Source organism: Sinocyclocheilus anshuiensis, unplaced genomic scaffold (genome assembly GCF_001515605.1).
Source record: "Sinocyclocheilus anshuiensis isolate Anshui unplaced genomic scaffold, SAMN03320099.WGS_v1.1 scaffold2827, whole genome shotgun sequence".
NCBI classification, from domain to species: domain Eukaryota; kingdom Metazoa; phylum Chordata; class Actinopteri; order Cypriniformes; family Cyprinidae; genus Sinocyclocheilus; species Sinocyclocheilus anshuiensis.
In genome coordinates, this window is record NW_015552534.1 from 224,279 (window position 1) to 237,524 (window position 13,246).

A 13,246-nucleotide genomic window follows, 5' to 3' on the forward strand; every position below is an offset into this window, starting at 1 on the left:
AAGGTCAAGTTTATTTATATAGCCCTTTAAAACAACATAAATGCTGACCAAAGTGCTGCACAACATACGAGACAAAAACATCCTCATACAATACAATTTAAATACTAATAAAATAAGTCAAAAGAAAACAGAACAAAAATTAATAAAGTTAAAACAAAACAAAATGAAACTAAATGAAAACTAAAATAGTATCAAATTAAGCATATGCCTGAGAAAAAAAAAAAGTTTTAAGAGAAGATTTAAATGTGGATAGAGTAGGGGCTAGTCTAATAAACAATGGTAGGGAATTCCAGAGCTTTGGACCAAGAACTGAGAAAGCCCTGTCACCTTTGGATTTAAGTCGAGATTTTGGAACATTTAATAACATCTGGGTGGAAGATCTAAGTGTTCTCTCAGGAGAGTAGGAATGGAGAAGATCTGAAATATAAGTAGGGGCAAGGCCATGAAGTGATTTAAATACAAATACTAAAACCTTAATATCAACTCTGAATTGAACAGGTAACCAATGAAGTGACGCTAACATAGGTGTGATATGTTCTCTCTTTATTGTCCCTGTTAAAAAAACGAGCCACGGCGTTCTGTACTAGTTGCAAGCGCGAGAGCGAGGACTGATATATTCCAGCGTATAGAGTGTTACAATATCCAACCTGGTTGAGCTGAATGCATGAATAACGGTCTCCAAATCACTAAAGCTCAAAATATTTTTTAAGCTTGCGAAGTCCCCTAAGCTGCAGAAAAACTACAGAACTGATTTGTTTGTCAAATTTTAACTCAGGGTCAAGGGTAATTTTTCCCAGATTTTTAACGTTATCGCGAATGTTTTCTTCAAGGGGCCCAGGGTAGAACTTAGATTATTTAAAAGGTGTGAAGGGCCAAACAACATAACTTCAGTCTTTTTCTGATTTAGTTGAAGGAAATTTTTGTCCATCCAAACCTTAATGTCCTCTAAACAAGCTAGCAGAGAGGACACTGAATCAGTACCTGATTTTAAAGGAAAATAGAGCTGAGTATCAACAGATTAGTTTGGGCTATCCATACCTGATGTTGTGTTTGAACCATGTTGGCCATGGATTGCCCCAGGGCTTGAGCATGCGCACTTGTCCCTCAGATCAGCATATCCACCACTCGCAATGTCTCTGGGATGTTTTCCTCATCTGTCAAAGTGGAGGACAAATCCTGAAGCAGACCCGCTAAATAAACCAAGAGGAGAGAGTTTGTGCATGCAAGTCTTGCCGACAAGGCAGAGGCATGATAGGCTTTCCGCAGCTGACTGTCAATTATTCTACCATGCTTGTTAGGGTGTATAGCATCTCTTCCAGTCCTGGCCATAGCCCCAGTCAACATAGCAAATGTGGGTCAAATCTGAGGAGCTGTAGCAAGCCCATAAGTTACTGCCCCTGCCAGGTTGCCCAGCTGTGTCCTAGGGAGGGCCGTAGAACTAGGGGCCTTCCAGGAAGACTGCAACTCCGTTATAAAATCAGGAAGTATTGGCAATCCCTCTGTTTTACGACGCTGAGGGCCTCTATCAAACACTGAGGTTGATGTTGAAGCAGCCTGGGAAGGCAGTTTTGCATGCTCAGCTGCTCTGGAAATCACTGCTTTATCTGAAGGGTCCAGTGCAATAGGCTCTGAGGCCTCAGAAGCACCATCCCCCGTTTCTGACTCAGAGATGTCCTCTGGTTCTGAAGGCACATAATTTTCATCCCTTCCAAACACTCCAGACGCTGCCACTGAAAGCTCATCAGGGTGGCGGCATGGACGTTTTGATAATGGCACCCCCAAGTCTTGAGGTTCTGCCACCCATTGCGGAGCCACTAACAAAGTGTTCAGGGTCTCCTGCATACCTTGCATTTGCTTCTGAAGCTGACCAATGTCCCCTTCTACATGCTTGCGTTTACGAGCTTGTTTAGGTCTGACACCCTCTTCCTGAGGATCCCGTTCAGACCGAAGTGGCTCTTTGCCTGCAGGCATCTCATAGGGTAAACCAGTGGTGTTCTCCTCTTGCATTATAAAAGAAGGAAACTTAAATCAGTTAGATAGCTTTCTTCTCCAGAGGCGAAGAGGCCTCTTTGTCTGAATTACAATAAAACTCCCACGCTGTGATCACAAACAGCTCTCCTCTACTCGGTAACTTTCACGCTTACAGGTGAAGAGGCCCCTCTTTGGCTGTTTGTTATGAAATGCCTATAAAATATATATATAAATACAATTATAAATATAAATATATAAATATAAATATACTCACCTTACGTTTTGTAAGTGAAACACACACACAACCACGGTAGCTTTCACCCTCACGGGTGAAGAGGCTCCTTTAATCACACAACGAACGCACTTGTTTACAAAAAGCACGTGCCAATGCGGCAGTTTAAACCCTCGCGGAAAAAGAGACTCCGGTCAGCCAGATACAACAAAAGAATGCGCAGCGAAATCTTACCATCAAACAGCTTTCATCGATAGGTAGGAGGCAAAAAAAGAGAAAGAGCCGGCTACATCGCACCTGTATTTATAGACCTTGATTGCAAGCGGGGCATGGTTAATTTGATATAACGTCTCCTGACAGCTCATCCTTAGCGAGGCTGACCCATACTGTGTCGTGTTGACTGAGATGAAATAGAACTGAGGTTATAATGAGGCACTTCCAATGGAAGAGAAAAAAATAAAAAATAGGCATTAAAATACTCACTGATGAAACAGTTTGTGTTAACATGATTTTAGTGTGTGGTTTGGTTCTGTAAGGCACTGCTGGCTTCTGTAGAGCTGCTTTACAGCTGAAATGCATCTTACAGACACTGGAACTGAACTGAACTGAATCAACACTGAACTGACTAATGCTGAATAACAATATTGCTGCCTATAACTGATTGATTAACTTCACACTGAAATTGATCTGAACTGACTTGAGCTAAATAATGACACTCTTGTCTTTTAGAGCTGCTTTACAGCAGAATTACAGTCTCCATAGTTGAGTTTCCATCAATGATTCTGCTATGTTCCTGTTTATCTCTGTGAAGCTCTTGTATAAAGTGCTATAGAAATAAAAGTCACTTGACTTAAAAAAAAGTTTTTTTGTTTTTTTTTCAAAAGTGGTATTCTCATCTAGGAATTTGTTAAAACTTGTTAAAAGTTTATCCGTATATGTAAAATTGCACATTAAGTCTGATAAATAAATGCTGTAAGAGTGTTCATGATTATTTCATGTTAGCTGCATCAGTTTAAAGCGTATGGATAGGAGTTTGTTGAGCAATACTGATGCTTAACTTCACTAGCACTGTATCTAAGAACCTGTAATAATATAATACAAGCTGTTTACAACCATGTAAAGTATTAATACCTGCATATTACCAAAGTAATGTGTAATGAGTGTGTGTGGCATTGACAGTATGTGTGTCTGTTTGCTGAGGTTTATTACAGTTTTTTACGATTGTTTACACACTAAAATAAAAATGTCCACACAATTTGCAAAATTCTACTCCAATGAGCAAAACACCTCCACAGATTTGCACAACATTACACACAATGTCTGCTTCACCCTTTTTGCAAAACATTACACACAGTGATTTGTAAAACTCTACACACATTTTCACACCTTAGACACAGATAAGGATTGTGAGGTTACTTCCTTGTCATTACAAAGCCCCGGATTGCCAATGACCACACTAATGAACGAATTGGATAATCACATCCACCAGGTGTGGAAGCACACATGTGCTAATTTGAAAACGCAGCACTCAGGTGTGCTATAAAAGGCAGCAGGTGAGTTCACCTGTCTTCAACAAAAATGGAAGGAGCTAGAAGAAGAAGAAGAAGAGTGAGAATGAGAGGGGGAGCTCAAAGAGGAGATGAAGGAGGTAGAGGAAGAGGTAGAGAAGGACTTGAAGAGTTGATAGAACCCGAACAAAGAAGACGAGGACCTTGGGTGAACTAACCGTTTAAGACCAAAATATGTGGTCTTAAAATACCAATCACACTTTAGTGTGACACTTTCCTGTCGCTCAGACAGAACATCAATGCCAAAGTCATGGGTCTGACTGCCAGGGAAAGAACTGATAAAATGTAAATGTGTAACTTGAATGCAATGTAAGTCACTTTGGATAAAAGCATCTGCCAAATGCTAAATCTAGTATGCTAATCGTAACATGACATCATCGCTGATTGTTGAATTTTGAGCATTCTAACAATAAAATGAAAGGCATATTTTCAAACTTTTCAAATTTTGGTGAAAAGGAAAACTAGAATGCCCACATAAGACGTGGAGAAGGAATTCCCACGGATCAGTTCTCGAGCAGGTGTTCCTGATCTAGTTACAGCTACATGTGCGAGCAAGTAAAGATTCTGTAGGCTCCGAGCAGTCAGTCAAAGTGTTACTGGAGAGAAAGCAAACTCACGTGTGGCTTCTGTTGTGCGTCGGCTGTACGTTCGACGAGCTCGGTATCGAACGACGAGTTCACCGCTCTCCATCATGGGTTCAAATGCCTCACTTTACAACAACACAAACAAATGCAACTCTTTAAGCCCACATATTCTTCACATGGAACAGTACCTCTTAGTATTTTTCATTACTTTATTCAGTTATTATATTTTTGGTAATGTTATATCTAAACTATACCTGTTGTAACCATTGCTAAACCAAAATATGTACACTTAAAACAGCTCCCACATCTTCTCAGTACTTTATTTTACTAAAAGGAATGAAGATTGACCCCATGGGATCAGGATGAGAGTTTTGTGCCTTCTAGTTCCTGTCCCTTAGCTCTTGTCTCATGTAGGGTTATGAGGAGATGCTGGAGACTATTCCAACATCCTGCTAACAGACATACACATTCACACTTACAACTATGGACAATTTAATGTCTGTAGTTCATGTATGCCTTTTCATTTTCCAGTTAGGTTTAATAGTAGCAGTAGCATCTCTGCTCAGACCCACAGTGTCAGAATCCAGCAAAAACAGCAGAAAGCCTCATTACTACCCACCCAAAGCGTGTCTCCTTCCACCTCAGCCTGGTCACGTACACGGCCAAGAGCACAGTGAGAACGATGGCAGCGGCGATGGCCATGACCACATACCACCAGTGCCAGGAGAACGCCGGAGCACTCAAGATATCTTCACACAGACGCAGAGAAAGAAACTCCGATTTAAAATGTCCAGACTGTCAATGTAAATTAGATTCTAAAGAGGAATGCAAGCCAAACCTAGTGAGCTGCCTACTTAGGATATGGAGCTTTTTCTTCAACAGTTGTTTACTGAGGGCTGTGAGTGATGATTTTCGGTAAAGCTGAGTAAAAAGCATTGACTTCATCAAATCTGACTTGGCACTGGCAACTGGCTGGACAGATTTCAAACAGGTCTGAAGTCTGCTTACACTAGAAGAGCATTACCAATGGGCATCTGTCGCCACCTGAGACTTTGTACTGCAAACTAGTCACAGCAAGTGTTATTTCAATTACAGAAGCAGCTGTGAGCTGTAGTTTACGTCTAGTTAAGTCACCCCAGGCTAGATTCAAACTTGGGTTGCGTAAATAAGCCATACCATACCTCTCACTCCCCACTAGGCCAATATCTGATGTGTCTTTATATTTTATCATGGTCATCTGTTCAGAGACTAGAGACTGAATGTGTGTTTTGTTCAGCTGGTCACTGGTTGAATTAGCTCATTAAAATGACCTCGGTGCATATGTGTCCATATTTACAGCAGGGCGTTGCTTCTAGAGAATGTCCGAAAGTCTTTCCACATGCCTCCCACTCAACAAAACTGCTCTCAGGTTTTGCCTGCAACTAATTTCCTCACATTTCTTTCTGTTCATTTCTTGCCCTCATATCTCTTTTTATTTCCTCTTTTCTGAGACAGCAACAGCAGACAGAAAGAAAAACAACAACAGCATTTTAAGAAGGGCTCTAAATAAGGGAAGTAAAAGGAAAAGTCCACTTCTATATTTTGTGTGGGACGAAATGTTCCCAACATTAAATAACAACTTCATTAAAACATACACAAGTACAGAGGTTTCTGTGAGGGTTAGGGTTAGGGTCAGGGTAGAACAAATATAATTAGATCAATATAAAAACATGTACAAGTCAGTAAGAAGTTCCCATAATGGTGTGTTTGTGTGTGTGAGTGTGTGTGTGTGTGTGTGTGTATGTGTGTTTGTGTGTGTGTGTCACTCACCTCTGGATTGCCCCGTTTCTGCAAAACATTGCAAAGAAAGAGACCGTTAACATTCAGTGGAACTGTTTGACCTGTGAGAATTTTAGATGTGATTACTGTCTTCCTGCTTTCATACCTGCATGAATGAGTGTGATGGTTTGGAGGGGCGTCCAGGGCCCCTGTCCCGCTCCGGTGTATGCACACACTCTAAAGGAAACGTTCGACAGGGGGGCTGAGAGATTGACAAACAGCTCTGTGTCCAAACCTGTGTCCACCACAACCTGCAGACCAATCCATCATAAACAACAAAGCAATCCAGTCAACATCAAACACTACTTCCTGGAATCTGACAGATTGATACAGCTATTTAGTATAGAGAAAACAAATGATAAAAATATAAACATGGTAATGTTTTTCAGAGATGGAGGAAAGGAAATCCAAAAGCAAACACAAATATTGTTGTCAGTGTGTGTGTGTGTGGTCACCTGTTCCATGTTAGGTGCGCTGTACTCCATCATGTATCCCTGCAGCCGTCCATTCATCTTTCCAGGAGGTTGTGACCATCTCAGGAGCACTTCTGTTCCGTTCACCACAACCGTCACATTGTCCGGGGCTGTATCGGGAACTAAAACACAAATAAAATGGCACAAATTAACATTCTCGTTCAAATTGTGAAATAACCCAGGCTCAATAGAAATATGCTACTGTACCTACATTTCTCAAAACTGCAAATTTCACTGCAGTTTCCAGGCGAAATGAACACTAGAGGCAGTACAATGCCAACAACTTTTGATTGTTTTCACACAAAATATGATTACAGGTGTAGATTATTGATTAATAAACACTTTTTTATTTTTGTTTTATTTATATTTATTTATTTTTGCATCACATCTGCACTGTGTATGGAATTTCTGATGCAGTAAACTTGCTTTTTAGCTCACCTGGTACAGCATTGCACATGTGATGTAAAATGACTAATGAAATAAAAGTCACATTTAACTGTTTCTGAGAAAATCGAACACACTGTGTAGTGACAGACACTGGACATTTCACTTTGAAACTGCTGTGAAACATGCTACAAGCAACTCAATATAAGAAAAATGATTTAGTTTATAGCACTTCTTGTGGAAATGTCATGTAAAATACGAAAAACACAAAGAGCTGTCTATTTTAAAGAGACAATGCGAAAACCTGTGTACACGTTCTGGCCAGTAAATTTCCTCAATTTATACTCCGTCACCAAGTAAATTCTGGATTCTGGCTGTAGCATTTTAACAGGCGTAGAATAGTGTGGAATATAACAGGCAGGTTTGGGAAACCACATTAAGAACAGACACAAAGATGTTTTGACAGTCTTCAGAATCCATGAGAAGTATAATTTCATGTGTGTAAGTTCAAGTGTCCCAACACTGAGAACAGACTGAAGAGACAGAGCTTAAGCTATGACAAAGGGAGACACTTACTAATAAATGCCCCATGCATACAGTCATGGTCAGAATTGTTGGCACCCTTGGTAAATATGATCAAAGAAGTCTGTGAAAATAAATCTGCATTGTTAATCATTTTGATCCTTTATTTAAAAAAATCACATAAATCTAACCTTTCATTGGAGAATAAGAATTTAAAATGGGGGGAAATATCATTATGGCAAATGTTTTTCTCTAATACACATTGGACACAATTAACGGCACCCTTTTGTTCAATGCTTTTTGAAACCTCCATTTGGCATAATAACAGCTTTGAGTTTTCTCCTATAATGCCTGATGAGGTTAGAGTGCACCTGACAAGAGATCAGAGACCATTCCTTCATCCAGAATCTCTCCAGACCCTCCAGATTCCCAGCTCCATGATGGTGCTTCTCCTCTTCAGTTCACCACACTCATTTTCTATAGGGTTCAGGTCAGAGGACTGGAATGGCCATAGCAGAAGCTTGGTTTTGTGCTCAGTGACCCGTTTTTGTGTTGTTTTTAAGGTTTGTCCTATTTATATTCCTGTGAAACAGGAAGCCATGGCTGGATAATGTCATGTTCATAATCACCCTGGAGTGCTCAAAATTGTAAATATGAATGGGAATGTACTTCAGAGATATTTTACTCATAATAATTTCTAGGGGTGTCAATAATTGTGTCCAACGTGTATTTGAGAAAAACATTTATTTCATAATGAGATTTTCACCCATTTTCAATTGTTTTAGTTCAATGAAAGGTTAGATATTTGTGATTTTTTTGTTTATAAAAGAACAAAATGATTAACAATGCAGATTTATTTTCACAGCCTTCTTTGATCATATTTACCAAGGGTGCCAATAATTCTGACCACGACTGTACATAATATAACAGACAAAATGTTGTTTTTTCTTTATACATGTATTAAAAAAAAAACTTCTTTCCACTGTATTTCGTAATTTCTGACCATATTTGATTGTAATTTTGAAAGTCATCACTGTATATGATGATTTTCTACGGTATACTGTAGAAAAGAATCACCCCCTTTAAAATAATCACATTTTGTTGCTTTGCAGCCTGAAATGAAGACAGACACAGTTTTTGTTTTATCCAGCTGTATTTACTTATAACATCCAAGTGAAAGATATAAAAACAACAAGTCAAAAAATAAAAATAAAAACCAGAATCACTGAGTTGGAAAAAGGATCATCTCCTTATGTCAGTATTTTGTTGAACTACATTTTGCTGTAATTACAGCCTTTAGTCTGTTGGGATTTGTCTCTACTAACTTTGCAATATTTGCTCACTCTTCTTTGCAGAACTGCTCAAGTTCAGTTCAACCTGATGGTGAGTGTTTGTGGACTGCAGTCTTCAGGTCATTGCACAGATGTTCAGTGGGGTTTCAGTCTGGACTCTGACGAGGCCATGCAGGACATTCAGCTTTTTCTCCTTCAGCCACTGTGTGCTCAGTTCTGCTGTGTGCTTTGGGTCATTCTCATGTTGGGAGGTAAACCTTCTTCCCATTGACAGCTTTCTGGCAGATTTTCCTCAAGAATTTGACAGTATTTTGCTTGTCCATTTCTCCTTCTATCCTGACAATTGCTCCAGTCCCTGCTGCAGAGAAACACTCCAGTAACAGGCCATCACCAGCTCCATGCTTTACTGCAGGAATGCTGTTATCTGGATGCTGAGCTAGATTGGGTTTCCACCAGACATATCGTTTGCTGTTGAGGCAAAATAATTCAGTTTTAGTCTCATCTGCCTCAGAATCTTCGAGGTGTGTTTTGGCAAAGCTCAGTCTGACTGCATGTGGCCTTTCTTGAGGAGTGGCTTTTTTCCATACGAGCCACCATAAAGCCACATTTCTGCACTGCTTCAGAGTTGCTGTAGCTCTCGGTCTCCTCTCGGATCGGTTTCATCAGTTTTACCAAATACCTTCCACTTCTTAATAATAGACTTCACTGTGCTTCTAGGCATTGATAAAGCCTTTGAAATGTTTTTGTCTTCACCTCCCGACTTGTGTCTGTCCACAGCTTTATCCCAGAAATGTTTTGACAGTGCCATAGTTGATTGTTTGCTTCAGTTGCTCTAGCAAGGACTGAAATGCTCCAGGAAAGCTCTTTTCATGCTGAGCTGATCAGAATGAGCACAGCTGATCACAGGTGAAAGTCAGATGGCTTTAGCTGCGTCCGAAATCGCATACTTCCATACTATATAGTAGGCGAAAAACAGAATGCGAGGCGAGTAGTATGTCCGAATTCATAGTATTCGAAAAACAGTAGGCGAGAAGTACCCGGATGACCTACTACTTCCGCCCGAATTCCGTAGCATGCATACGATGGACACTTTACTATCCCATGAGGCCACGGGACAGGAGGCGTCATATTCGAAAATGGCGGAAGGCAGCGACGTGGCTCTTTTCAAGTGTAAGTACCTCAGGGAAAAACGTTGTTCATTGTGGTTAAATTGCACTTGTTTAACATGATCTAAGTGAACGGCTGACTTATTGAAAGTTTAAACATTGTAAATCGATGAGATGATTTCGTGAATCGGCTGTAAAAAGATGTTTAATCATTGTTATTACTGAGCACATCAAGTTAACGAACAGATCGAGCTAGTGTCAATGCTGTTGTACATCAGCTTGTTAACTGCTTTTTTAACGGAGACGTTCGTTGTTAAGCAGTTTAATGAGATTAGACAATTCCACAGACTTTAAAACATTTTTTTCCCCTCTTTTACTAATATTTAGTTGATATTTTGTTAGCGATCAGCCGCCTCACTGTTAATATATATGCCACAGTGATTCTGTGCACAATGTATATCTATAATATTTATTTAGCTATGTATATATTGTATGTATTCATTCTCTCCCTCTCTCTCTCCGTTTATCAAATTGTGTATTATGTATTCATTCAAGTTTATTCATTGATTCATGTCTTTTGTTTGTCCTGTGTATTTTTATGCATTTATTTATAACAATAAATTACTTTATTTCGTTGCTCCAAATGAGCCTCTGCCATGGTGTTCACAGACATGACTTTTTATTCTGAGGTAAAATGTGCTAGCTAAATAGGTGATTGTACTTACCTTATTTGATAAATGATTTACAAGCTGTCGACAAAGGCGTGATCTGCGAGCAGCTGACCGCCGCTTCCTCTGAGCTGTTGATGCAATCAACATTAAAACGCCGATGAAAGCGGTAAGAATTACGTGAAACATTGCTGATGTTCGCGCAGTAGTGAGGGCTCTTTAAATTTTGGCGCTGTTGTGAAGACGCATGTCACAATGATTTACAAGCTGTCGACGAAGGCGTGATCTGCGAGCAGCTTCCCGACGCCTCATCTGAGCTGTTGATCCAATCAACGTTAAAACGCAGATGAAAGCGGTAAGAATTACGTGAAACACTGCTGATGTTCGCGCAGTAGTGAGGGCTCTTTACATTTTGCCGCTGCTGTGATGACGCATGTCACGTGACAACATCAACATGGCGGATGTAGTACGTCCGAATTCCATTCATACTACTCTCATTCATACTATATAGAACGTACTTTTTTAACGGTCGAGTAGTACGTTCAAATTCAAATGTAGTACCTCCTAAGCAGTATGCGATTTCGGACGCACCCTTTGTGTGTCATTTAGAAGGTGATCAGCTGCACCTGATTGAGTTTACAAGTTATTTTTAGGAGGAGCTGATTCTTTTTCCAACTCAGTGATTCTGTTTTCTATTTATTTTCTGACATGTTGGTGTTTTATCTTGCACTGGGATGTTATAAGTTGCACTGAGTAAATACAGCTGCATAAAACAAAAACTGTGTCCATCTTCATTTCAGGCTGCAAAGCAACAAAATGTGATTATTTTAAAGAGGGTGATTATATTCTACACCATCACTGCTACACCTACCAGCATATTTAATGGCCTGATATTTATCTTTATTTTTCATTATTTTTACACAAAATTGAATTAACACTGCAAAAAAACTGATTATTTCCAAGATGATAACTACATACAATGAGACAACAATGTGAAACACAGCTGTTACTATGTCTTCTGTTGGACTGATTCACTGTTTGTATTACTAGTATGAGTGTTCTCTGCAGCATTCAGTGAGTAGCAAGATTGTATTACAGTCTGAACATATTTATACTTTTGACATATTTTGCAGAAGTGCAGTAAAGAGCCTCTTTTACTTTCTCACCCTTCAACTAATCTCACTGCCGCTGTCTCTGTTTCTAATGCAGAGCAGCAGAAAAAAACAACACACCGTTTTAGGACAGTTTATTTTCTGAAAGTCTACAGGGCCAAATGTGCCTAAAGTTGAAGAAGCACTTGTGTGTGTGAGAGAGAGACAGTGAGTGAGAGAATAAGAGGGAGGGGCGAGAGATTGAGAGAGTTTGTGTGATGGTGATAGAGCTTTCAGTTCTTTGTGTGTGTGTGTGTGTGTGTGTGTGTGTGTGTATGTGTGTGTGTGTGTGTATAGGTGTGTTTGCTAACTTCCCAGAACAGAATTCTCTTCAACGGCAGAATCAAATTATTTCTTAGTATATTTTCCCCATTGCAGGTATGAAAATGTATTCTTTGTTATTCCACCCTGTGAATACGCGGACGTTGAAGAACATGGCGAGGCACTCTGATGATGTTATCAGGAAGAGTTTCGCGTCTGATTGTTTCCACATGTGTTTCTGGCTCACGGCTGTGAAAATAGCATTTTGTCAAAAGTCTCTGCCTTCCTCTCCCGTCTCTATGGCCTACCCTAGTCTCTCTCAATAACTGTCCGATCATGCACACAGTACAACCTGAATGAGCAGAGCGCTAGAAACCAGGAAAAATGAAAAATGGCAGGACACGAAACTGTATGTTAGTGAAACAGGAAGGACCTTGTCAAAAATCCCATATGAATATATACAGGATTCTGAATTTATTGGGTGTAAATCATCTGGTGTGTCCAATAAGGGAGACACAAAATCGGTGGGGATCTACAAAAAAAAAAAACCTGCAAATGTAAAACATCCATATTCATTAGTGAAATGTAAATTAGGATTATGTGGACAATGTGCTTTACTATCATGAATCTAATATTGTAGTTTTGATCCTACATTAATGAATCTGGAGATGTGACCTGGACATGTTGAGATGCACCAGTAAACCTCAGTCAGTTTAGCTATGAAATGAATCAAGCGTTTCACACGTGCTGCTTTATAAGGCCCGAACCTCAGTCTTAAAGCAATTAGTCAAAAATTGTGTTGTTTACTGTTTGCTGTATAAAATCTGCTTTCAGAAAGGTTTCTCTCATGCAGACCAGGGCTGAGTTTATAAGAAAATAGGCCACATACACACTCCAGCTAAACTCAGTTGGCAATTCACCTTTTCGTGCTTAATCCTGTTCTGTTCACACACAGTTTAGTCCTTTACTGGAGTGACAACCACATTCTACAACCCAATTATCTCCCGAAAAACTCAGTGGTAGTGAAAACCACATTTACAATAATTCTATGCAGTGTTTACGAAACTGAACTGAAGAAATAGCTGTTATTAACGAATTGAAATGTGCAGAGTTGTCTTTCTTCTGTATGCACAATGCAAGAATAGCCTTGATTCATTTGTGTTGCCAGATATATATATATATATATATATATATATATATATATAAAAAAACAAAA

General features: G+C 39.5%; 1 protein-coding gene across 3 annotated transcripts in view; it reads right to left on the bottom strand.

Annotated features, from left to right (window-relative positions):
* Window positions 1-13,246, bottom strand: part of LOC107663741 (tyrosine-protein kinase receptor UFO-like) — a 36,605-nt gene that overhangs the window by 12,882 nt on the left and 10,477 nt on the right. Inside the window, exons 3-7 of one of the 3 annotated variants that reach the window (XM_016454047.1) lie at window positions 6,629-6,768; window positions 6,280-6,424; window positions 6,165-6,182; window positions 4,975-5,104; window positions 4,389-4,480 (exon numbers count right to left, since the gene is read on the bottom strand). In XM_016454047.1, coding sequence (XP_016309533.1) covers window positions 4,389-4,480; window positions 4,975-5,104; window positions 6,165-6,182; window positions 6,280-6,424; window positions 6,629-6,768 — 525 coding nt within the window. Of the gene's footprint in view, window positions 1-4,388; window positions 4,481-4,728; window positions 4,808-4,974; window positions 5,105-6,164; window positions 6,183-6,279; window positions 6,425-6,628; window positions 6,769-13,246 lie in introns of those variants that run through there. The other 2 variants (XM_016454049.1, XM_016454048.1) reach the window with 2 other exon arrangements.